The 27,671-nt window shown below is 38.9% G+C and overlaps 1 protein-coding gene across 1 annotated transcript; it reads left to right on the top strand.

Moving 5' to 3' along the window:
- The first annotated feature begins 10,129 nt into the window (after nt 1-10,129).
- LOC139450508 (acid-sensing ion channel 1A-like) lies at nt 10,130-19,960 on the top strand. The gene is made up of 9 exons (XM_071232238.1): nt 10,130-10,141; nt 10,206-10,354; nt 12,497-13,040; nt 13,834-13,932; nt 14,595-14,775; nt 16,521-16,577; nt 17,108-17,270; nt 18,027-18,118; nt 19,428-19,960. The coding sequence occupies exons 1-9, from the start codon at nt 10,130-10,132 to the stop codon at nt 19,571-19,573; spliced, it is 1,443 nt and encodes a 480-aa protein (XP_071088339.1). The 3' UTR covers nt 19,574-19,960.
- Nucleotides 19,961-27,671: the final 7,711 nt, after the last annotated feature.

The raw sequence follows: 27,671 nt of genomic DNA, 5'->3' as shown, positions 1-27,671 counted from the left end.
ATGAAATAGCATGTCATTCAATGTGAATTTATTTCTGCCACGTTTTTAATCGTATGTGTTGTTTTAATGATAGGCGAAACTTGTCAATAATCGCTTACAACTGAAGGGATGATGTAAATCCCGCTGGGGTCCATGCAGGTAGCAAAAGTACTGTAAGTCCCTATGATCCCCGGTGCTGGCGATCTGTAGCCTGTTTTTATAGGGTGTTGTTTACTGATAATTTATTGTTTTACATGTTTTCAACTAGTTTTATATCGAATCCGTGACATTTTAGTTATTGTTCTGTCCATTGATAATAGGTTTGTGTTAAGCTTACAGATATGTATTGTTAATGCATAGCATCTCGTCACAATATGGCTGAAATATTGCCGGTGTTACATTTTAACTCACTCACAGATTCACTGATGTCTAGACTTCATATATCGTCATGCCAAAGTGTGGAGAAAGGAAAAAGATTTCCAACATAGCCAAACATGGAGGGAGCTCATAATGATTTGGGCAGGGATCAGTAGAGCTGGAAGAACAAACCGCCATATCCTACATTGGGCGCGATGACAGGAATACGATACAGGGATGATATTCTTGATGTGTACGTGAAGTCGTATGCTGGTGCAATCGGGCCGGACTTCATCCTCATGGACGATAACACACGACCTAATCGTGCCAGGGTCGTTGATGTCTACTTGGAGCAGAAGACCATTGTCCGCATGGAGTGTCCAGACAGGTCACCAGACCTCAACCCTATTGAACGCGTGTGGAACGAGCTGAAGATCGCCCGCTCACGACACCCTGTTCTTCCGGCAACTCTACAGGAACTCGGCAATGGCCTTAGTTGAAAAATCTTCCCTTGGCAACCTTCCAGATACTTGTTGGGAGCATGAGACGACGGTGCCAGACTATGATCGCATCACGCGGATCACATGCACGCTACTATGGGTAACTGTTTTGAAACAATTTGCGACGTTTCAGTTTTGTCAGATACTTTCATTTTGACGGGTGATCTGTCTGATCATTGGTCATGTATTTAATGTTGGCATTGTATGGCGAATGACAACGGACTTTTGTTCATTTGCCTATTTCAAGAGATGTACACTATTTGAAGTATTACCTTTGAAAGTGATGATCCTAAGCATAACTTTGAGTAGTATATAGTCGGACTCGTCGGAAATAGAGAATACTACACTCATTCTCGTTAGATACCATTTTTACGAAACGACTGGACTTTCTATGGTATCTGACCGAGCGAAAGAGAGGTATTTCATTTATTACCCACGTTAAATATATATTTAAGTGTAAATACATAACAACTTTCGTTCGTTGACCGACCAAAATGAAACCGGTTGCAAAATCTGGTTGCACATGAATATTGATATATGCCAAATATGGGCATTGTTGACATTTCTATACATACGCATTAGCAACATGCCCCTGCAGTTGTGTTTGCAAACATAACAGCACCGACGCTCAAGATCCTTTGGGAAGAAATTCTTCAACTAATTCAAGCGCCATGTTCATTAGCGCTGTGCTTTGAATATCGGACTAACAGTCGGTCACTGCCGGTGTCCTGTCTGTGCAATCAATTTATATCATGTTCGTAACATTTTGGAAGGGGAATGCGGAGTGTTCGCCAAAGACATTCATGTTAACTGAAACACCCTATTCTGAAGACGTGAAAAACAACAAACTCGAGTCTGCTTGCATGTCAGTGACAGCTTCGAATGATCGAAGGGCAAGGTCACCACCGGAATAAGAAAAGACAACTGTGATCTAGGCCTACTCACAGCGTTTTACGCTAGAGATAGGGAGTGTTATTGTTCACATTTGGGATGTTTGGGGCCACAAAATCAGAAGTCAGTCACATTTCCACAGAGATTTCGAATGATTTGTATCAGAACTGTTCACTTTTAGTGATCTGGTCGTGCAGTCGTGTACTTTCATTCATGAATAACACCTCCCGAAACAGCGCCACAAAATATGCTTCGAAGGGGACACTGATGGCACAACCGGATCATCCCAAGTAAGTCTAAATATCTGTCCAGATAGTTTAAACAGACTTCATTTCACCCCGCTTATCCTTTTACATTAAATCAAATTGAAAGTTGCGAAAGTGGCCGAGCGCGTCACGCTCATGGGGACCCTCGATCTATTGATCGTTAGTCGTACATTGTAAATGGATATAAGCTCGATTATATAATGTCTGGAGAAGCTCTATCCATAACTCATATATAATGCAAACCGAATTTGATGCGTGTGACTATTTTGTTTGGTTTAAAAAAGAGTTTGTAAATATCTCTCGTTCTCATTAATTTCTTCAGTTCTGCCTTGTGGTTGCAAAATGAATGACGTCTCGTGAGGTCACGGTTATCCAATCAAAACGAATAAAACAAGGTCAACCTTGTACGACACACGTGTGACGTACGGATTTGGTATCTTACCACCTGTATCTTCACCACGTCGGTAATAATGTACAGTATTTCATGGTCAGGTTACTCACATTAATAAAACTAGGCACATGATTTATGGTTTGGTTTGGTTTGTTGTTTAACGTCACACTCAGCAATATTCCAGCTATTTAACGGCGGTCTGTAAATAATGGAGTCTGTACCAGACAATCCAGGGATGGGATCGATGACTTGCATCAGACAAGTCAGTGAGCGTAACCACCCGATTCTGTTAGGGTACAGAGGGCAGAAAAATTTCTACTCCTGCTGTAGTTAGCAGGCAACAAAAGTATCACACCAATACCAAAGTGTATGAAGACATGATGCACACAGCTGACATCAATACATATACTGAATCTGAGGAAGCCTATGTAATTATTCTGCATGAAAAGTTGCATGGCGGTTATATTATACTATGTTGGAGTGAGTGAATATGATCAAGTCAACTATTAGTCCTTTTTCCCACCGCGGAATCGCAACACGCGGTAAAGTGATGCTTTGTTTATGATAGGTGTAATGAAGTGAGTTGAGGAATGTGTTGTAACAGTTTGATTTCCAACGCCCCTATTCCATTGATCTGCTGGAACTCCTTTCATTGCTGCCGTAGGAGCCACTGCAGTACAAAAAAGGGTATGATGAAAACAAATGCATACAAACGCCATATGAATATTACACAAAGAAATCGCTTTAAGCGAGAAATCCTTGGTTGTCCGATGCAATTCTCTATTTTGACTTGTACCATATGTTCCCATGTTGTTGTTTTTCAGGTGAATAATTGCCCTGCCTTTGCAGGTGTTTGTGACGGATGCAACCGGTTGGGCAGGATACCACCACCTTTTCGTGAACACCCGGTATCATTACTATTTGATAGTGATATATAAACACATGCTTATGATATAGTCGGAATTGTACGAGTGACTCTGCTTTATGCAGACATTTCTAATGGATATGGAAAGGGTTTTGTCGCTTTAGTTTTAAAAGTTAAAACACAAAGTGCCGGTAATTATCTGAAAATAATAGACAGCAAATCAGCTGTGATTGACAACCGGGTGTCTGCATTCTTTTTCCGCCTCACAATTCCGATCAGCCTTTCTGAATACGAATATGGGACGTTAGTTCAAGCATACTATTGATAGTTTGCTATCTCACTATGGACGATGTATACGACCCTGACATGCGAGGAGACTTTCCTGTTAAGGGAAATGCGCGATCAAATGCATAAGGTGATCAAGCGAAGCGGCCCAAACGTTTGTCGTTACACCTCCGTCGTCAGCGTACCCTGTGGTATATGGGTGCCGGTGTCTCTGCCCGCGGTGCTGCGTCCTTGAACCTGGACCAGTGAAATATCAGCTATAACATGTGCATGAGTAGGAATATACGATGCTCTAAACAAGATAGTATGCTGTAAAACAGAGAAGTATCAGGCGTCTAATCAATGTGCAACTCGAAGTGGTTTTGCTGATTTTTTTATTGATAATTGCTACCACAGCTTGGATGCCACATACAAGCAAAACTCGCTTGCTTTATTAAATGTTTTCTCAGTAGTACTACTGCCAGTATCAAGAAGAATTTGTGTTCAGCAACCCATGCTTGTCGTAAGAGGGACTAACGGACTTGAGTGGTCAGGCTCGGTGACTTACTTTATGTCATCGTATCCCAATTGCGTAGATCGATGGTCATGATGTAAATCACTGAGTTGTCTGGTCCAGATTGCATTATCTACAGACCACTGTCATATAGCTGGAATATTGTTTAGTGCAACAATGTTGAGCAACAATGAAAACTGCCAGTACAATTGGAAACAGCTCCTGCATAGTGATACCCTTAGTCCATCTATTCTGCACCCATTCTGTCGACCATTGCCATTTGTCCAACGACCCCTTAATAAACCTCTGAAACCATGCTTACCTGACGTGTCAGTATTGAAGAAATTGCTATCATAGATTAATGTCCTCGCGCATGTTCTCATTCACTAAAAATCATAAATTTAAGAATTTAAAATTCCTGAAAGAAATATATCAGTGTCTCTGCTATTTGACTGTCGTTTTATGTGAACTTCGACTTTTCTTCGATTGTTCTTTATGTCCAAATGATAAGTAAAATGACCAGGCTCTCGTTGTGAATAGCTGCATGCCGGATAATGCAGTATTCATTCAGTCAGTCAACTATGAACACCCTCTCTCTAAGATACATTTTACTTTCAACTCAGCTTTTCAGTCAAATCCCTGCTGAAGTCCTTCCAGGAATGACATGTAAAACACTCAGAGACATTATGCTAGGCCATGCGATAACCTACACACGGAGTTGTATCTCCCTTTACAAATGACATTTTCCTATTTTATTGCTATTGTGTGAATGGTAGGTGGAACCGGTAGAGCAGAACAGGCTCTGCTTGATCACGTCACTAACTTCCAATGGCCCTTCATGTAATATTCGTCACTATTTTGCCTTTGACACTCCATGAAATCTATTGACTGAGTATTCTTTGGCATTGACGTTTTGAATCAAGTAGTGATTGCGTAATCGTTGAAACATCTCTTTACCATCTGATTGATATTCAAAGTCACACGCTATGGACAAAGAAAGATGTCAAACAGTCGTTTGGGACTCATCACCAATGACAAACATATTTTTTCTACAATCCCTCTTTTATGCACGAATCATGGCCGTTGACAGTTTTGACTTTACGCATGGGAAATGGAACAATTAGTATGCGCTTCTCATTATTCTTACAACACTCTAAATTTATGCTTGGTGTGTTTGTGTTCGTAACATTGATTTATTGAACGGTACTGTCTCTCGTTCTTACACAACATTTGTTGATCAGTAACCAGCTTCAGCAGTGACGGTTGCAAAATGCATTTGAATCTCTAGGGTACTTCCAGCACAAGTTATTTACAGACCGGCTGTTGTAGAACTGTCAGACAACACTGGCGTCCGTGTAACATGCATACCTGCATTGAAGGTCGGACTGAAGTTAAGGGAGTAGGAAGTGAAAACATACGAGAAAAGGTAAAGTCAATATTTTTTTAACAGAAGCAGATCCTAGTTTCATGCTTAGATTAACTTTGAAGGTGCAGTGGCATTCAAATACTATGTAAGTTTTCGGTCTTTACGTTATATACAATATTGTAGTTTTAAATTTACATTAACTTTGAACTTTTTAAACAGAAGGTAAGGTTTTCGTCTCTTTGTCATATATATGAATATATTGTTCACAGTAATTCTAGTTATAGATTCACACAAACTTTCATGGTGTGATGTCACAAATATAGGGTAAAGGTGTCCTATTATTACACCCATCTACATTATATTCATATAAAGCAGAATACTAGTCTTAAAGGCGCACACTATGTTGGGGCGGGGAATATTGGAACGGAGTTCGTCCATCCGTACGTTCCTCAATGGGGACGAATTGTCTCCAAAACTATTTAAGTTAGAGAAATGTTTTTTTACACACTCATGTTATTGGTCACGATCTCAAACGAGTTCGAAAAGTGGTGTCTTATAGTCATTTTCACAGAGTTATGGCCCTTAATGATTTTCAACTTTGTGCATACTGAGTGAATGGGTACAAGCTTCTCAGAGACTCCTGAAGTTACATGCTTATGTAAGAGATACTTGTCAAGAATGAGCGGAAAATTGATGCGTTAACTTAGTTTTTACACAGTTTTGGGCCTTCTTATCATTTTATAGTGCATAGTGTCCACAATGGGGACCAGTTTTCTCAGAAACTACTGAAGTCACAGCTCATCTAAGAGAATCCATACTTATCATGCTTGAGTTCGAAGATAGGTGCCATTACATCTTTATTTCAGAGAAGGGGCCTTGTCACAACCCTTTGTGTTCACCTAACCTTAGTGGAACTATGGACACTAACAACTGCAACCTCTACTGTTCATTTCTTGAATGTTTATGCTAAAGGGTTGACGTTGTCGTTTATGTAAGATCAAAACCGTTGCAGGAAGAGAGGGCATCCTGGGTGAGGTATACGGATAAGTCTTTGTGGGTCTGCAAGTGAGTGGGAAAGTGGGTGTGGATGGGGGAGATGGTGTAGGCTGGGTTGTGTATCCAAGGGCAGTAGGATTGATTAGTCTTTGACAAATAAGGGCCCAAGGTCAAAGCCGCCAAACAGCTTTCAGTATGGTATTTAAGCGACTTTGTTCTAACTCTTATATTTTGGTCGTAAATTGATGAAATTTGTTGAGTTCATTTATAAAAATTAAAAATTTGAGGAAAATATCACTGACATAAAGTAGGTCACCTTGACCAACATTACATGCTCCAAATGTGTAAGTGTGTCAAACTGATAATTGCTCTAACTTAATCATTATTTTCATTAAATGTTCATACGCTGCACAAACACTAACTACGAAATGAGGATTACACTGAAATTTACACCGTGGATCCGAGGTCAAATAAAGCGACAAAACCCTTTCCATATCCAATTGCAATCTCTGCATAAAGCAGAGACGATCGTACGATTCCAACTATGGCATGACCATGTGTTTATGAACCACTACCAAATAGTAATGATACCAGGTGTTCGTGAAAAGATGAGCGTATCCTGCCCCAACGGGAACATATGGTAGAAATCTAAACAGGGAATTGCATCGGACATCATTTTTGTCACTGATGCGTTATTTTGGAAATGTCCTCCACATGTCATAAAACTTTTGATAGCTTTACTGAGGCCTTGAATGTTGTAACCTTGATCAAACAACTTCTCAGCCAGAGTCGTGTGACACTCTTTGAAATCTTGTTAGAAAGAGCAGGTTCGATTGAATCTTAAAATTTGTGAATTGGAAACACCAAAGGCTGTAGCTGCTGGAATATAAAAGTAATCCCTCTTGTCATATTTTTTTCTAGGAGAGTGTTTTGTCATTCTGAATCATTATGCGCAGATCTAAATATGAAAAAAGATGAGGCTGTCTAACTGGTCTCCTTTATTTCTAGTTCAGGCCCTCGTTCCACAAACCGATTTTAGCGCTAAGAGGATCGTATATCAGATCATTGAGATACCCGAAGCTTATGTTAAGCTTCTTGGCCAAATTATTTTGTTTTCACTTTGCCAATTCGAACAGAAATTCCGATTTATATGCATAAAGAAACAGATCTGCAAGATGGGGAGCACAATTGGTGCCCTTGGGGATGCTAACTTCTTGCCTTAATGTCTTACACCCAAATTTTACGTAATCAATAATGAAGTCACGCGTTTCACATATTGGTTTTCTCAGTAAACTTCAGATAGCATTTGCTTTCATTTTCCACAAGTTCTCCTGAACCTCTAAATATAGATACGTAACTGTATCTGTGTTCACCACGTTGCGTAACAAAACCTTTATTGATCAAGGAATGGAGCTTTTCCTTAAGTTTGTCACGAGAGATAGTGACGAACAAAGTTGAAAAATAAAATGTTATGACACAATGGTTCTTTTCTGAGATTGCAAAATGTCAAGCAAATCCTTGGAGTTTTTGAGGATCCACATGGTAAAACTTCCACTTGTCAAAAATACTTTCTGTACGTGAATATGAAGACAGTTTTTCCTTGATTGTATTAAGGAGTATGGTTAGTCTTTGAAACATGGATTTGGTGCTACATTTGCTGGACCCAGCAATATATCTCTCTTTGGACGGACTTTTATGGTACTTTGAAATCCAGTAGAAAAGAGGAATGGACATTTCGTCAGGTTTTAGAGTCAAGTCAAAAGTTGACAGTACTGATTTATGGTTTCCGCAGATTCCCTCCTCTGTTAACAAACTGGCCTTATATATGTGTCATTATTTGATGTCATTTACACTAAGTTCTTTCATCAAACAATTGATGTAGTGCTGCTGACATATAATGGTTGTGTTTTTGAGGCCTTGTCAGTGGGAACAAGTACACACTTTTTATGTAGGGCAAGAGACTTTGGATGACAACTGGCTAGGGTTATGGGTCATGGGTTACATAATCCTTACAATTACATCTTTAAAACCTCATATTTATAATGTTATTCTTTGGATACTTGGCATATCTGTCCTGTAAGTAAAAGTATCGGTTCAGTCAGTTTCATTTATATGAGCACTCTAAGTCAGTGTAACTGGAGGGCTTTCGCCCTTGGCAAATACATGTATGGGAGATTTTCAGTAACGTTTCTATATTTATATGCTAGAATGGTGAAACTTGGTGAGTACAAGTATCTTAGAAAGCCACTATCATTCATTTGGATAGAAGGTCACCTTGCCCTACATTTCATGCTCCGCTGTTTATTCATGTCAAAGCTAATGATTTAATCATTGTGATTACTTAAATGTTTATTCAATGCATACACTCTAACTACCACATGAGGAATACACTGAACACATTACACCAACGGTCACGAGTTACAAAATGCTTAACAATAATCTTCCAAACCTAACCTTGAAGATATATGTGTAAGAAATAAGTAAGGACATTTAAGAGTGCTTCTTATGATATTTTACCGCTAGGGTTCGTTACTCTATCTTGTTAAAAAATGTTGAGACGAGTGGAAATAATAAAGAGAACACCATTGTGAAAATGGGCAAGACCCTGTTCCCCCTGACCCAGCCAGTTTGCCAGTTTCTCAATTATTGACAACAAGAGAAAAGAGAAAAAAACGGACACATTGACATTCCAAGATTATTGGCCTTGACCTCAACATGGCATGCGTCAAACGCATTCCTCAGATCTATATGTCTCATATATGATATATCATAGCCATAATCAGAATCATAGCCAGTTATTCTGAAAACAAAAATGCGGCGGCGGTGGCGGTGGCGGATATATCCTGTCAAACACATGTGCTAATTGTGGCTATTTAAATAGGACTCTTATTATTTGATATAAAATAGTAATATCAAAAGTAGGTGAACAAACTTTTGAAACGCAGCACTAATTTACGAAAAGATGAATGGTTATGTTTTATGAATGTTATACACATTTTTTTTAAAAAAATCACAAATTTGATAAATGTTTTTCATATTTTAAAAGTACAACTGACTAGTGTTATATTTTGGGTATTCTGAGCAGTGATAGTATAAATACAAGGCATGTTTGTCAATTTTCTCAACATGGAAAGTGAATAAGTGAATTGTAATCTGCTTTATAAGGTCCAAATGTCCCGAAGACCAGTTTCACCTCTCACCTGAGAACATGCACGATGTATGCACAGCATCAACCCTTAGTGTTCAGTAGTTAACACAAGCGTTTGCAATATCAACCCCTAGTGTTTCAGTGACACAAACAGTTGCGCTTATTGTTCAAAGTTGTGTAAACCCACTCACTCACTTACTTGGCGGGGGGATAGTGATAACGCTGTTTTCTTGATAGCCATGGTATTGTGCAGAATGATCATGATATACAGCATATATTCAGAAGAACGTTGGAAGTGACCATGTTTTCATTCATTACGTCTTTGTTAGAAAACTACGAAGAAATGTGGACATATTATAATGACAAAAGAAACTGTGAATAATACTGATGACGATACATGTACGTTTAGTCAAGTCAGTTTTAAATATTGTTTCACCATATTGTTAACAGTTAATTATAGCTGATTACATTTCTTTGTATTCTTATGCATAACAGTTGAAAATGATAATACCAGGTGCCAGCGTTGTGAGTTAATTTCAAGCTCTACCGGTTTGAGTATGGTAAAATTAACCTACTTGTAACTATATTAACCATGAATATTTCTGTATTTGATTGGGGCCTCATCACGAAATAAACTTTCGCCTACAGAGACAATGAGTGTGGATGAGAAGAAGACGGAGACTGTCAAGTTTGATGCAGACCGGCGTTCGCCAAAGTACGGTTTGAAAGATCTGTGGATCGAATTCAGTCAATCGACAGGCCTTCATGCAGCTGACAAGATTAAACCTCCTTCGATCAGCCCGTTTAGCATTCGTGGGTAGGTGTCGTTGTTCTTAACATATACATGTTTGTTTGTTTCTTTCTTTCCTTTTTCTTTTTTGTGTAACGCCATAGCTATATAACGGTGGCCTGTAATAATCGAGTCGGGGAAACAGAAATATTCGTATAATATTTGAATGTGACTTTATTAATCTTAAGATTACCACTACCACATACAACAATTTTGTTCATAGATACACTGAATTTCCACTTCATACAGTAAAGATAAGTTGTCCCAAAATTAACAGTATCAGTAGCTAAAACAGTTAAAACAGTATCCAAAATATCGAACTGTCCTCATTAGAACACTAATTGCTAGCACTCATATATTTAAATGATCTTTCACATATTCTGTACCATTGTAAAGAATTTATCTGTTGTGCCACTCCAGCTCCATTCATGTTCGAATGCTTTTATAACGTCGATTAAAGCACAAAAGAGTTAGTTTACTAATGCGCAGATGCATGTTATCTAACGTAATCCAACCTGTTATGATAGTTATATTGTGCCTCGTGCTCTAAATACAAGTAAAGAACTTCCCGAGGCAACTTGTCTCCATTTGGTTCGAAGCATCAAGTTAGCCACTGCACTAGCTCTAGCCCAGTTGAATGCAAAATACAAACATTCCCAAACAATCGATAATATTGTCGTTTTCACAACAATTAAGCTCTGTCGTTGTTTTTTGCTTGAATAATTTCATTACCTGTGTAATTTCGTCTGTCATGTATATTATCATAAAGATGTTACCTATGTTCACTTCTTCATAATCACAATGTCTCATTTTGCTGTCATTCTTCTGAGTTTATATTTTTAAAACCTTTATAGAAATTTCGATTTTATATACTCCAACTTTCTTTTTATATGCTTTGTAGTTTATTATTTTCAAATATCTTAAGTTGAGTATTTAACATCACTTCTACGTTTGTGATTTAGGGGACAGGACGTCGACCGTTCTGAAGCTTCGTTTTGCAAAAAAGAGCCGATAACTCGAATCTGCTCGCCTTATTTTCTGCTCCATTGAGCACTTCACATTTGTAGGACGACAACAATACAACAATGGCTAGCTCGCTGTAGGGCTTCGATGACAGCAGGTGGAGGATAAGTACGCATATGAAAATAGTTTTTTTATGTTTTAGGATATTTTCTCATTGAACGTTATGTTTACCTGAATGTGTTGACTCGTCCAAAATGAAACAGATGAAAAACACATGAATGGACTGTGTAAGATTTGACGATGTGACATAGAAACCTAGCTGGCCCTAAGGAACTGTGGGTGGCATATTTACAATGTAATCTAGACTTTGATTAACAATGGCTTCTAATCTAACATATCTGGCAGTTCGTATTTTGTAACTCATCCATAGGAAAGACACGCGAGTCTTCTCTCCAATTTGCCTCAAATACATTTAACAAACATGACAAGCCAGTCTACTCTGCACATCGCTTACGTTGTCAACTTCGTTGTGTGATGTTCTATTGTTTTCGTTCAAGAATTAAATGTGCATGATCAACACACAGAACCATCGATGAACTGTCCTTTTAAGTATGTAATTTATATGTTATGACTCCTTTATATACTTTTGAGAAGACAGATTTGTGTATTTTTTAAACTTCCATTTTCTTGAAACGTTTTCTTGATTTGGAGTAATATTTTCTCAACTCTTTGCAAAAAGGTCTATTCCAATTGCCTATTCCGTCCAAGTAGACGACTCTCTTTTGGATTGGGACTATATTATCTTATCACAGGAATCCTTGCATTGATTTCTGGACATTGGCCCATGTATACGAATCGATGAAAGAGTTATGGCTATTATAGTTCTTTGACAAACAATGGAAGTGACGAAAACCTTTTTGTTTTAAAATTGCTTGGATTCTATATGTTGGAGAAAGACCAACGTTACCCAAGATTATTTCATTTGGAATAATAATCAACCAGTCGCCATTTCGCATTTGTCTCCTACAGCATTGTAAGTATTTTATATTACAAGGTAGGGATACTACTTTGAAACTGCAAAATCCGCAGGTCGATCATTGGTGCATCTACTATAAATCGAATTACACTATGAAAGGCTCTGTGATATACACAGGCCATACCCAAAACAACTTAACAATACTCACTCTCGTCATCTTCCATGGACAGATTGCTGTGGATGCTTGCTCTGTGTTCAAGTTTGGCGTTCCTCATCTATAACCTTGTGGGGGAGATAGGAAACTACTACAGCTACCCAACCGTCACCAAGGTCACTCCCAAAATCCAGAGCTCCATCGAGTTCCCTGCCGTCACCATCTGCAACAGATGCACTCTCAACAACACTCGTCTTGGCGTTTACCCAGAAATGGAGGCCTATTTGTTCAATGTTTCTCTTGGACGGATACGAAATATCCCATTTTCTGCACCAACTTCAGAGGTGTTTCAGGAACCATTGTCTTTAGAATGGTGGAAGAATATGTCTATGGAAGGATCCAGGATGCTGTATCAATGCGCCTTTGGTGGTGAAAGATTTGATTGCATGACCAAGTTTCGACCCGTGTTCACTACTGCAGGATTTTGCCATACCTTCAACTACAATGCCAGTGATATTGTCAAAGTTAGGACGGCAGGTGACGATGCGAACCTCGTCATCATTTTAAACATCAATCAGAACGACTACACATTCAGGGGAAACATGGCCGCGGGGATTAAGGTAAATCACGTCTTCTCAAAGTAACCAAGTTTAGATTTACGCCCTTTGAATATGTGCCAAACTGACAAGTAAATATCTAAGCTATCCTTCAGTGTGAAAACAAGGTGATACATTTCACATTGAATAAACTGTCATGGTTTACACACCCCTTATACATCGCATTAGAACTGAGTGAATCTACGTTTACATACATAACATTATGTATGTCTTCTTATCTGCAAAATTGTACATACTGGGGAGTATATTATTACATCTGTGCTACTCGAGAAGATCCGGGGTAGAATAGGTCTTCAGCAACCCATGCTTGCCGTAAAAGGCATCTACCAGGAACAGATGGTGCTTGGCTGATACATGTCACCGTATCCCAGTTGCGTAGATCGATGCTCTTTGTGTCAATCACTGGATTGTCTGTTCCAGACGCGATTATTTACAGACCGCCTTCACATAGCTGGAATATTGCTGGGTGCGTTAAACAACAAACAAACATACATTTGTGCATGTAGTGAAGTTAGTACTTTAATAGATTGTGCACTGCAACCACACGTTTCTAAAATGTTTCGGTTCAACTCTATAATACCCTCGACCTTTATTTAGGGAGGGTCCTTCCATAAACTGGTTTCAGCCCTATATCTGTCTCGTTAGACAGGGGCCAAGTAAAACGCACACCATGTAAACCCTGTAGCAGTTTGGTATGAATTTGTCTGTTTTCATGTGATACAGACACGTCTATGAATACCCTGTGGTGTATTTTGGGTGTCTGGACGCAGTAAGAAAGTCCTGTCTGTATATGCAGGTTTCACTCCATAATCCACGTTTACACCCAGACGCAAGCACCACTGTTGTGATGGCCGCTCCCGGGTTCTCTACGTATGTTGCCTTGCAAAAAACTGAGGTGGGTACTTCTGATTAAATACTATGATTGCAAAGTGATATGTTTTCAATAGCAGTCTTTTCATCAAAGACGCATCTTTGTTATGCCCCAGAAAAAGTTGACAGCTCCAATGAAGAATGGCCACAGTGAGATACTTTTGAATATCTCTTCCTCTGTTATCGAGCTTTATTCATATTTACATTCACATCAAGTCTACTGCGTGCTTTACTTGTTTTACACATGTAATGTATATAATGTCAATTCCCATTAACGATGTATAGTAGCTCGTCTAAGGATGCTATTGTTTTATCCCAATGCCCCAAACGACCTTCAAGGACTTTTGTACAAAGTTTGATAAATGACCATATAGAGTCATATGCTACAAAAATAAAAATCTTTGGTATCTTAATCTCCAGAAGATCATGAGCATATTTCATAAGTTAGACGTTGGAAGGAAGACTGTGATGTCTTTACCTTTATGCCTCTATCAATTATCTCAAGTGGTTATTGGTTTTATTGACATGATCAATATCCATGAAATTTATTTTGAAACGGTTTTGTTTTATCTAACTGATACATTGTCTACACACACATATTAACATTCTTCTGACCCTTCACATAGATGCATTTGACCCAAAATTGTAAGTCGGTGATTTCAAAGAAACTTGTGGCTTTGTTTGTAGTATCTGTACCAGCCCAGTCCCTACACGGCATTTGATGATATTAAATGTGTGGACACAAACAGTCCCGAGTTTGTCAGCCCCATCAAGTACTTCTCAACCTACACCTACAGACATTGCCTCATAGAGTGTGTTCAGACGAAGGCCTTCAAAAAATGTGAATGTATCGGACCATCTGACCAACGTAAGTTTTTGACTCATTTTAGAAACGTTTTCATTACGTGTTCAAAGAAGACGTAGTTTATATTGAATGGGATGCTGCAGTCATTTAGTTTTATGTTATAGGTTTGATACCTAGAGACAGAAATGGTAAAAGAACTGTTTGAAATAATACTGTATAAGAAAACAGTCAGCAATGGTGTAAATGAGACGTTGTGTTCATAAAGATACTTCCCAAGCCATATGGCATTCCAATTCTCGCACCAACATTGACATCATCACCACCACAACAAATATCATCATTATCATAATTGTAACTACCGAGTCAAAAAGTCACGTATATGAATTGTACTCTAGTGTACACGATGGATTCTACCTATTTACTGTCACCCCAAAAGAAACGAATATGTGATTTTCAAGGGATTCATTCTGGGACATCCACATGACTTAAAGGCGATACGCGGACATGTGTGTGTGTGTTTGAAAGATTACATAATAAACATCAAATGTAAACGGAGAAGTGGGTGCATGTGTCGGTAACGTAGCTATGCCAACGGCAGTTGTAAAGCTTAGTACCATTGTGTCTATAACTTGCCTAAATGACTGCACGACTCCTCCCACCGAGGAACCAGGAAGCCTGCTGGTGACACCTTATGGGATGGCAGCCCATTCGTCCTGAAGAGCTCCTCCCATCCGTCCTTGAAGAAGAGAACAGGTTCAAACCGAACATTACTCCAAAGTTGGGGAAGCCTCCATTGATGATGTAATCGACACCAATGCAGCTACTGAATTAATTTTATTAATTTGAGGTCAAATATCGTCAATATAGAGCCTTCTTGCGCGGATTCTGCTGCACATGGTGACTTGGGGTCTTCCTAATCTTAGTGTTGAAATGCCCTGCCACCATGCTTGTGATTCACTGGCTATGAGTATTATTGCATCTTGGCATTATGATTTTCAAAATTCACTTCATTAACGGAATGATTTGTGAAAACAATATGTGTCATAAATAGAGAATACTTCACCCATTTTCGTTAGATACCATTTTTACGAGATGAGTTGAATTCATTAAACCAACGCAAATACAGCTAAGCAACTGTATTACAGTAATAAAATGAGCGTAGCTAAAACAACAATTTTGACAAAATACAGACAAGATGTGTAGACAGCCAATTATGTCGACTCTGATCAATTTACATTTGAGTTAATTAACTCAACACTCTAATGAGTAAATAACAGGAAAAATTCCCCAAAAGCTAGACAATCGTGAATGTTGGTTATCAACGGATTACTAGAAAACTGAGTATCGGAAACCGTATTTACTACGTTTAGCTCAATACAACCAGAGTAAGCCAGTACTAGATCAAAAGTGCCCCGTAATCACTTCCAAAGAAACCTGAATTTCACGTGACCACCCAGTAGCGAGTCAGATGGGGGTAAAGACACAAGATCCTGACAGGACAATATATACTGCGCGCCGGACTTAACCGAGCGGTGTCGGAAATAAAGCGAGGGATGGGTGCGGTCATTAGGCCGTGACAATGGTAGATTTACGAGATGCTCACACTCACACACACACGCACACGCACACGCACACATATATATACACACACACACCACATACACACACCACATACATACATCTACCCATTCGTCACATCCCTCACACCCCAACACATAAACATGTCCAAACACCAACAACTTAGGAAAAAGCTCTTTGCATACTGTTCATGGCACTTTACTAGTAGTATGTATTGATTTACATTGTAGGGGATGGTCCTAGGTGCTCGTTGGTGAAACTGGATAATTGTTACAGGCCCTTTGTTGGTGAGTATACTGGCTATTTCTACATTTTCGTAGGACCACAATTTGGTTGGATTAACTGGCATTGACTGGAGTCGCAAGCATTGCAGGACGGGGATCGTCTTGAAGCTTCTCCCTTTCACGTTTCAAATCTATTCTCCATCTCATTGTGGTGGCATGAAAAGGGGTATCCCTCCCTTGTGGTGTGTGTGTATCGGATTGTTTTTGGCTTTTGGTGTTAAGATCTTTTTTCTGCAAGTAATCTCTTTACATTGCTCAAGTTTGTCCATTTTCCAAAGGTCACAGTCCACTGCTTATTTTACTGACTTGTCACAGCGAAACAGTCGCTCAAAAGACTCAAGTTTTTGTGGGTATACCTCCATGCCATCATGTAATGTCCACATTAGAAGGTTTCCCTATTACGCAAATCTTTCTTTATCAACTCCCGTACCTGTAATGGAACCCACAATCAAGGGCTGGCCAAGTTGGTTTGGAAATAACCAAAACGGGTTAAAGGGTATAAGACATTGATAAATGCTATTTTACTTTACCAGAATCAGTGTCCAAAGACGGTAACTTCGTGAGGAGTTGCAGGTGTGCCAGCGAGTGCATGTTTGACAGATTCTCTGTCCAGGTGTCCTCCAGCTCCTTCCCAGCGAACATCTGGGACAACACCTTCCTCAACTCCACGAAGGCTCAGACTGAGGAGAGCATGCAGTAAGACTTCCGTACAGTATAGCCTTTATTTTCCAACCTTGGTTGTTATGTTGCTCGCCATTGATGTTCCGAAAGCTATTACATTAAAATACTCACGATAAATCTTCTAACCAGTGTTTCAAGTTCAATCAATTTCGCCCAAAACTAAAATTCTGGTCATCGAATACGCAAAAACAGCTGCAAACTTGAAAACTCATTAATCCTGTCTTAACATTAATGCCTAAATGTTGTTATTATAAGGCAAGTATAGTACAGTGGAACGTTCTTACTGAATTGTTTTCCTCACTGAATAACCAGCAACAAACGGCTTTCCATCTGAGCGCAGTGATGATCCAGGGTAGAATCGGTCTTCAGCAACCCATGCTTGTTGTTAAAGGTGACTAACGGGATTGGATGGTCAGGCTCGCTTGGTTGATGCACATCATCGTTTCCTAAGTGTGTAGATCGATGATCATGATGTCAACCATTGGTCACAGGCCACCGTCGTTTATTGTTGAGTGCGGCGTCAAACAAACGAACAAACGTACCATATGAAAATTTACTGTCGACGATGATACAAGTTTTGGGACAAGGAATGCGCCAGAACTGTCTTTGCAAAGATATAACTTCTTGGCGCCACGATAGCGGGTTCGAATCCCAGTTTTTCCTCGATTATGATCCTTAATCTATCAATGCCATGGCAATGATCAAGGATTTTCAAAGTATCGATGGCCTAACTCCCAGATATATAAGTATTTGATGTTGTTTATTATTCAGAGACAACTTACTGGAGCTGAGAGTGTTTTACGACCAGATGATGGTGACATCCATCACACAACAACCTCAATATACGGTGGCCTCGCTGTTTTGTAAGTGTTTATTGTTCACTAGTGGTATTGCTCCATTGCAAAAGGTACTCTATATCATTCAGCTTCGAACGGGTGACAATGTGGCGATGAAGTGTCGCAATTCACTGGGCAGAGTTTCGTCCCTTAGTCATGAAAGGATACCGGGCTCTAATATCAGCGTCTCGTCATTTATCATATAATCGGTAGATTTCTCTGCAGGATAAAGCCAACGGATATGCGGATAAAGATGGAAATGTCAAAGGTCAAGTAGGCACTACTTTCACTGTTAACAAACAAACATGGCGTCGCCCTTGTAATTCAGCGATCGAGTCAGAATTAACCATCGGGAGTCTGGAGAAACTACTGGGATAATTGATATCATTATCAAAAGAATAGTCTAATATACTGAAAACCAGTGTCTAACTGTTGACGTAGCTAAAGCATTTTACAAGTGTGGGCAACTTTGGAGACATAAATTGCGAAACAATAATGCGAGGGAACTTGTCCTAGCCAAGCGGGATCAGTAGCCATATCTGTTCTTGTAGACCTCAGCGATTTGGACCCTTTTCCACAAATTAAAATAGTTGTATCTGGCCGAAATATGTTTGAATTGTTACCTTGTTTCGTTTTGTCGCTGTGTGTACATCTGACTGCACTTCGTAACGTTATGACAGGACAGGACGACAGGCCAACCGGCCAACACCTGACCGTGGCCGTGACGTCTCATACACTAGGGTTAGAGTAGCTTCCCTATGACAAAGGGCAGTTACTCTAGCGGACAGACCGATGGAGGCAAGTAAAAACAATTGTTGTTTTGCGTATATGTTTCGCCACGGCATAGGAAACAGGTAATGTTTGTGAGAGAGGGAAAGCCATCATTTTCAAGCACAGAATTAAAGAATGACATTATATGCTAAATACAATGTTTATTCCTAATGCAGGATATTCTGTGCCCTTGAGTTTCAACTGTAATACTATTCCGAATAGTGTTAAAGCCAACTTACAAAACCAACAGTAGGAAAGGGTGTTTTATTTTTAAAAAGTACTTAATCAAGAAAAATATACGTATTTTGGAAAATCTCCAAATTACAAATACAGCATGTCTGCAACATATGACGACCATGTAGCTCTTTTAATATGTTGGAGTTTGATTGATCGACTGAGTGGATGAGTTTGGTTTTAAACCATTTTTCTTCGCACATTGTATACATGTAGGGAATCTAACCCAGACGTTCAACGTGATGAGCGAACGCATTAACCACACCGCCCTCAGAGTTTCAATGATTGTTATTGATGTAGATGTTCATGCAAAGTGGGTGTTGTTTTACAGCCAATATTGGGGGTCAAACGGGACTGTGCCTCGGAGCCAGCATCTTGACAGTCATGGAGATCACTGAGCTCCTGGTGTTCATCATCCTCTTCCTCTGTGACAAGTGTAGAGGAAGAAAAGCCCGAAACAGAATAAACAACTGGTAGACAGTGCAACTTACATGAGAACAGCCATACTATATTATATCCCCGCACATATGGTAAACAATACAACTGAGGAGGATAGCCATTCTATTGGGTAATCACACAATGTGTAGACCAATTACTGACAAACGGATTGAGTGACTATACATACGTCTATAGAGAACCATACGTGTGATGAAGGTGTGATATGGATTGAGTCATGAAGTGTTTACTATGTGCACACCCTCCATCGTGTTTATCAGGCGTATTTAGTACTGTACATGAAGACAATTTTCAGGAAACAGCAACTGTCCTCGCTATTCATAACTCGATGAACTTTAGATTAAGTTTACAGTATGTAATCTTATAGTTCTATGGATTCAATACTGTGTCTGGTCTGTGTTATTGAAGTCGGTCTAAACGAAAAACACTCCAAGAACATATATTAACCTTCATGCAGAATCACTTTTTGCCGCAATATACACATTGTAGATGTGGATGTATGACACAGTAGTTCTTGGTATATGTAAAACCAGCATTAGCTTGTTATTGGGATTCTTGAGTGTTTTCGTTGCTTCAGTCATCATGTCTTTGCAATACTTGATATGACACTTCATTATGCTGGTAGAACCTGATCTATTGCTCAAATATAAACTTATACTGAACTGACGGATATTATGAACTGTTTTGAGGACCCGTACATAGGGTGTGTATGTGCCTATGACGAACTACGGTAATAACCAACTAAAATATGTTGTCCCTCATCCAAATATCCGGAGTTCAGAGCTGAACCCTCGCAATAAAGTTAAAGCCACAAATAATGCTGCAGTTCAAGTCCTTTCATAGTCTTTTGATGTTGTTGATTGGAAGAAAAATGAAATTCAGGGTATTGATACCCTCACACAAAGGATCATGTCAAATAATAGTTTCCACCACCTTCGCTCTTCCCTCAATCACTTATATTTACCAATCAAAATGGAGGGCGTGGTTTGATTAACGTTGGGAGTCCTCATGATGGAATAGTTTTGTGCACTTTTGCATACATTATGTAATGAATTAAATGAGACTGTCCAACACATTGTCAGTGGATGCCCAGCTTTGGCACAAACACAGTATCTTAAGCGACATGATGCTGTAGCTCGATCATTTTATTACCGTCTTTGTCATGCTCATGGTTTTGTCACAGAGGTCCATGTACGACGCAGAATAAGAAGAAGGCGTCATAAATGATAAATACAAAATTCTTTGGAATAGGCCGGTTTACAGTTTCAGACGTAACCAGGCCAACAAACCTTATCTGGTCCTTTTTGATGAATCCAATGAAATCATTTATATCATTGAATTTTCTGACACTTCTATGATTGACAAGATTCAGGAAAAACAAGGCTAATATGCAGACCTCACTTTTGAAATGTCACGCTTGCATCCCAAGTACCAAGTTGTCCCACTCCCCATTGTTCTCGGTGCCTTAGGTGTGGAACCTCCAAATCTGTTGACAGACATTTGGTGACTACCTGGGTTTGCAGCCAGGGATACAGCCATTCTGACAATCTGGGTAATGCAGAAGGCTGCAGTGTTAGGTAGTCTTCAAATTCTCTGAAAAGTTTGCTGTCTGGACTGTGTGTAGAGGGGGCAAGATCCCTGAACTGATGATTAGCCTGACCAGCCTGACTCTGCCGGGATCACTCAAACCCTCTTTGCTGCATTTATATTTTATTTTAATCTCTACAAAATAAAAAAATAATAGGGGACCAACCACTTGATTTTCTTGACAACCTGCGCATTTTATCGATAAAAAGAATTCTCCCCGAAAATTATTTAAGAAAAATAATTATGCTTCTGTTGAAAAAAAATGCCCACCACGAATATTACATTGTTGCAAGGTGTTGTTCTTAAATAAAAATTCACCCTCATAGTTTAAAATAAAACAAATATGATTTTGTAGCTCTAGCTGAAAATACCTAATCTGGATACAAAATCCCAGTCCACCAAACCCCCACCACCAGCACCACCCCCACCTCTCCCCTCGTTATAAAGACAATATGATCCATAGTGGTCTTTGAATCAGTATGTCTTGATGTTTTCTAAGGATCCGATTGACTCCATGGTTGGAACTCTATGAGCAAAATCTCTATGTTCATAGCATTGGATTTTACTTTTGGATCTCTCAAAGAGCAAAGTTGTCTGTATTCTTCAAGAAGATCAGTCAAGTTAGCCCATCCTGACTAGACTGAGGATATTAAAATCAATTCTGGCTGACTAAAGTATATGCAGGTAGAGTAAGTTCAGCTTTTATTGTCTCATCTCCACCGTTCTTGATCCAGGATTCGTTTATGAACAGCATGTCTAAGTCTACAAGTTGGTCGTAAATCTCGGTTGTCTTGTTTTGAGCACTGCTGAAATTCATTTTGCACATTTTGAGAGTATGTATCTCATCAGTTATAATAAAACTAAGGCTCAAGTCAAAACGTTGTTGACTTTTCTTTTGTTTCCATCTTCCAGCTTTTTTCCACAATTAGTCTTGCATTTGTGCTGATTCAAATAAGATTTTGTGAGTAAAGCAATTGGCAGACGAATAGTTTCCCTTAAGAAAGGACAATGGATTTTGATCAGAAAAAAACTTCCAGGTAGGTATCTATGTAAGTAATCTATATAGCTTGGCTTGCCTCGTTGTGTAGCTATTGTTTGTTGTAGTCTCGGCTTGTTGGTGACTTGGTCATATTAAACTTACACTTGATATTTGAAATAGTAAAATGGTAAAAATAAATCCACATTTTCCAAAATGTTTAAACTTCTTGACAATTTGGAAAAAAGGTTCAGAATTCTACCATAAAATTGATGAATGCTTGATTCTGGTTGGTTAAAAAGAGGTTTCCTTTTTGCTACGGAAACCCCTTTCAAATATGTTAAACCTTTTCACACAAAAAACGTGCGTGTGAATACATGGATAGCCTACATATTGATTCATAGAAAATGACTGCCGATCGATCACCCCCATATGAACTGTAAAACATATCTATATTTCCTCTAATACATGCTGGGTCTCTAGTTCCAGCCAGGTCTCTAATACACGCAGGGCGGTCGGGTAGCCTAGTGGTTAAAGCGTTCGCTCGTCACGCCGAGTACCCAGGTTCGATTCCCGACATGGGTACATTGTGTGACGCCCATTTCTGGTGTCCCCCGCCATGATATTGATGGAATATTGCTTAAAGTGGCGTAAAACCACACTCACTCACTCACGAATAGACGCCGAGTCAAGGGGTCTTGCGAAATTAATAGACAGCACAGCGTCAAATAGAGGAAATACGGTAGTTTGATATCGGATGTTTGGGGCGTTCTAAGCAGCAACCCTGACTGCTTCGATGGTGACATTAAAAGATTAAACGAAGACATATCTTTTGCATACAAATGAAATGTTTATAAAACTGTTAGAGAAATGTTCTATGGTGACTAGAATCAGAACAATTTAAGCCATTTCCTCATCGAAACAACCGACAAAGAAAGTAAAATATAACATTATAAAAAAAATTTGAAAAAACTTTATTCATGACAACATGTTGTTTACAAACCTTTTTCTGATATTCGTTGCCATCTCCGTCAACCACCACCGTTAGAATTTGGCAGGAGGGGATTTGAAAGTCCATCAGAAAACACTCTCCTTCGAAAGTCCATGAAAACAATGTCCTAACTGAAGTGACAGCTTATCTAACTTGATGAAATTCATTTCAGAACACGCACAATTAAGAAAATCATACACGATCCACTATTTCTGGGACACAAATGTCTAAGTTCTGTCACTATTTGGCTTTTGATCCGTGAACGTTTAGCATTTTAAAACCTTTTTCTATTACCTGTCACCCCTACAATAGAAATGATGGCATGTTCGATTTCAAAGAAATGACATCTCTTACAAAATTCCGAGAAATGACAGTCAGTCCACAGTGTACAACAGTTTTGTAGAAATTAAAATAGAGGATTAGCACTGTGCTTGGTTCTTACCGAAAAATCTACACACTCGTGATTAATCTGCCACAATTAGAACTCGGCTTTGTGGAGCTCTCAACCGTAGGAACAACTTAGACAGCATCAAATAGAAGAGGCACACAAGAAAGTCATGATATCAGTGTCGGAAGTTATCAACAGCAAGAAACTGAAAGAGAAGACTACAGGAGTACCAAGTTAAAGAAGAAAAGTGCAAGCGTGTCAGTCGAACCTAATTGGTAGACGTTTCGTACAGCTGAGTCAACGTAAATCTGTTGTACACGATGAATGATTGGAAATGTCCCATGACAAAATGCCAATTTGTCTTGGTAGGGCTCGTAGTTCTCAATTTTCTTCTTTAACTTGGCACTCCTGTAGTCTAGGTTTGGGTGTGCAGTGTCCTGAAGACTATCGGTATACACCTTTAGTAGATTTTCTTCTCTTTCAGTATCTTGCTGTTGATAACTTCTGACAATTGAGAGCTCCACCATTTCTCAGGAATCTATATGTAACCAGTTCAGCATGACTTGTGATATTTTGCTTCACAGGCAAAAAGGTCTGATCCGCAGCTGAGGCTCATCGTTTTGACGTTGAGCTGCTTTAATGACATGCTGCCATCCATCCCGACTGAAGTTTGTGAGGCCTTCTGTTGTCCAGCTTCCTTTTGACTTGAATTTCTTTCATGAATACGAAGTACAAAAGATGCAGTCAGGTTGGAAGATGATGGGCTCATAGGATGGACGCCGAATTGGGCGGCCAGCCATTACCAAAGATTTAATTTCAGGTTGTTTCAAACAGTCAAGGTTCATTGTAAAATGCTGATAATATTCTCTGTGACAGCCATGAGTTTCTTTCAGAACTGCCGGCAGGCTTGTACATGACACTTCCATTTGACTTGGCGTTTCTGAAGGTTCTGCCATCCTTCTACGATTGATCTCTCCTTCAGCTTTTCCATCTTCTCATCAGGATCTTTGGCTTTGCTCAGACGTTGTAGTGGACCATAGTTCAAGCCAGGTACATGTATGATGCACACTGGCTCTGAATCACTGGGGATACGATTCCGTTTAGGTTGAGATGTCAAAGCTGTATTCGAGTTGTTCCCGGTTGTATAAGATGTTGGTCTCAGTCACAACAGTTCAACCTCCAAAGACACATAATCACGGTGATGACATTGTTACAAGGTGAGACATTTCCATATATATTAACTTGGGTATTTTGTAAGAGAATCTTATGTATGTAATTGGAATATCATTTATTTCTGAATGCATGGTCCCTGTTTATTTCAAGCCATTCATATACGATTTGGACGATTCGCATTTGGACATTTTCTGTCAATTGGAAACTTAAGTAGCTAAGTTATGTATGAATTAAATGTGAGTAAGTGAATTCATCTTTTACATTCGGTTGTGCCCCCTGCACATTCACCTAAATTCACTTAAAATGGCAAAATTTGTCAAAATATCAAGTCTGCGTCCAAAAAATGATTTGTATATTTGCTGAAATATATAACATTTACATTATGATCATTTTTTTGGGGTGAGCTTTATTGTTGCCATCCTGAATATGTTACACATAGGTCCATTTTATTCAAAGTTCTGAAATCGACTCGAACATTATAATGTGAACCTCTTATATGCATACAAAAGTGAGTGATATCAGAGTTGTCAAGAAGTATTCTGTATGATTGTCCACAAGTAGATCAATAATCAGCCTACATCAAATTATGGTATTTATATATGGTTTCCTACGGTATATAACACATCGAGGTCGGTGAATAATACACAAGATGACAAGCCAAATCCTGAGCATACGTCCAAGTGTTGTTCCGATGTAGCAAAGCCGAGAATGCAATATTGGGTATCCTACTCTGATATTATAAGAGTAGATTTGTTCCAAATTGTGCAAAGGAATTTAACCTGGTAACATCACATGTTAAGAAATACTTCGAGGGATGTACTGGATCATGTGTTAGAAGATTATAGTGGAATCAGGCACACGTACCTAGAACATATGCCGGATTAAAGGTTTCTGCGAGAAAATTCGGTTTTGTCAGGACATATGACGTTCGATTTGCCATGGGTTGGTCCATATTCACTCAATACCAATTATTGATACCTCATTGGAGAGGAACTTATTTATGGCGTCCAGTGGTATATCACACTTGAAGATCAGTGGATCACTGGTGAGATGAAAACCCAAAACGTAATCATACCCCAAAGTGATATACCTAGCCCACGGCCTATATACTGTTATTGATAATTTTGTTTTAAAGGAATTTGGTTTAGACTGTGATGAAATTAGTAATGACCTTGATCCAGATGTGGTATTGGAAAACGCTGGTATGCCAAAACATAGGTATAGTATGGACATGGGTAAAATTAACAATTATGGTAAACAGCTTATTGACTTGTGTAGGAGCCTTAATTTATATATACATATGCAATGGCCGAATAGGTAATGATCTCAATATTGGAAGAACCACCTGTAATGATAAGAGTTTAACTGATTACGCCATTGTCTCTGCTGCTTGTATGCCTTTGATTAATGACTTTGATGTTCTTGATTTCTCACCTGTGTTATCAGATGTACACTGCCCTGTTACCCTATCGCTGGCGAGTAAGGTTAAAAAGAGAGATGAATCTGTCTCTGAGGCTTTAACTTCTTCAAAAACTAATACCGGAAACAGGCCTAGACGCTACAATATCATTAGAGCTAGTGTTAACGAAATAACATTGATGTAGAAGTTATAAGGCAGTTGCAAGATAGAAGTGATGCTGTTTGTTATGACAGTGTTGATGTTGATGTTGATACTGAGGTCAATAGGTTAGCTGAGGAGATAACGCACGTGCTGGTCGATGCCGCACGGACTACCTTCGGAGTCAAACGAACTACATCTCCCGGTAAAACACATAAGCGCGTCAGTACGAATAAGCCCTGGTACAGTAAGGAATGTCGGGACATTAGACGGCTTTAACGTCGTTTCAAAAGAGTTTGGAATCAAGTTAATTATTCAGTCCATCGCCATCATGGCAAGTTGTATAAGAAATGCTTAAATAAGCATATAAAGGATCATAAATATGAAACAAGTACAATGTTACGTAATAAATTTAAACACTCGCCCAAAGAGTTCTGGAAAACACTTAATTCACAGGTGAATGATAATAATTCACTGACACCGAACATAGAAGTATTTCATAATTTTTCAAATCATTCAATGACTCATAACTCGGCAACAATGATGTTATAGAAGAAGATCTCAACCCCTGTTCAATTGATAACTCGACTCTCAACAGAGATATTACTTTAAGAGAAATACGCTCAGCTATCTCGCGACTGAAGTGTAATAAATCCTCAGGCCTTGACTTAATTGAAAATGATTATTTGATTGATTCAATTGATATTATGGGTGACTTTTACGTTTCGTTTTTTAATTTGTTTTTATCCACTGGTGTTATCCCTGACGCTGGGTTGACGGGAGTGATTCGCCTAATATATAAGAAAAAAGGTGACTCTCTAGACCAGAACTCAGGGCCATTACCATTCTGAGATGTTTAGCAAAGTTATTCACTTGTCTTTTGAATAGTTTCTTACATTCAAATCAAATTCTTTGTCCATCACAGGCTGGCTTTCTTAAATATGCTAAATCAGTATTTCAAAAAATCAAAACAAAAACTTTTTTGTGCTGTTGTTTTATTTCACAAAAGCGTTGACATTTTTTTGAGAGTAGGCCTATGGTACAAGATGTTATCATACAACATAGGGGGTAGATTCCTCAAGTTAGTGAAAAAACAGGTACAGTAATATAAAATCTTGCGTTATGGTTGATAACCAAATTTCTAACTTCTTTTATAGTTATTCCGGTGTTTGACAAGGAGAAAATCTCTCTCCATTCTTATTTTCGATTTTTCTCAATGATTTAGATGTATATCTTGAGAGCAAAGTTTGTAGGGGCGTTGACACCAATTGTGTCCATGATGATTATGTGTATATGTGTATTAAATTCTTTATTTTGTTGTACGCAGATGATGCGATACTTTTAGGTTAATCCCTGAAAGATCTCCAAAATTATCTTGATATGTTAAGAAAATACTGCAATGTGTGAAAACTCAATGTTAACATTGCCAAAACTAAGATTGTTATA

The sequence above is a fragment of the Haliotis cracherodii genome, unplaced genomic scaffold (assembly GCF_022045235.1).
Source record: "Haliotis cracherodii isolate W230 unplaced genomic scaffold, xgHalCrac1.p SCAF_8, whole genome shotgun sequence".
Classification (NCBI taxonomy): domain Eukaryota; kingdom Metazoa; phylum Mollusca; class Gastropoda; order Lepetellida; family Haliotidae; genus Haliotis; species Haliotis cracherodii.
The sequence above is the reverse complement of the archived record's forward strand: the minus strand, read 5'-3'. Positions and strand labels throughout refer to the sequence as shown.

Coding starts and splice junctions, on each gene's coding strand:
- LOC139450508 (XM_071232238.1), top strand. Junction 13,933..14,594: donor TTGCCTTGCAAAAAACTGAG/GTGGGTACTTCT, acceptor CTTTGTTTGTAG/TATCTGTACCAGCCCAGTCC. Junction 16,578..17,107: donor TTGTTACAGGCCCTTTGTTG/GTGAGTATACTG, acceptor TTACTTTACCAG/AATCAGTGTCCAAAGACGGT.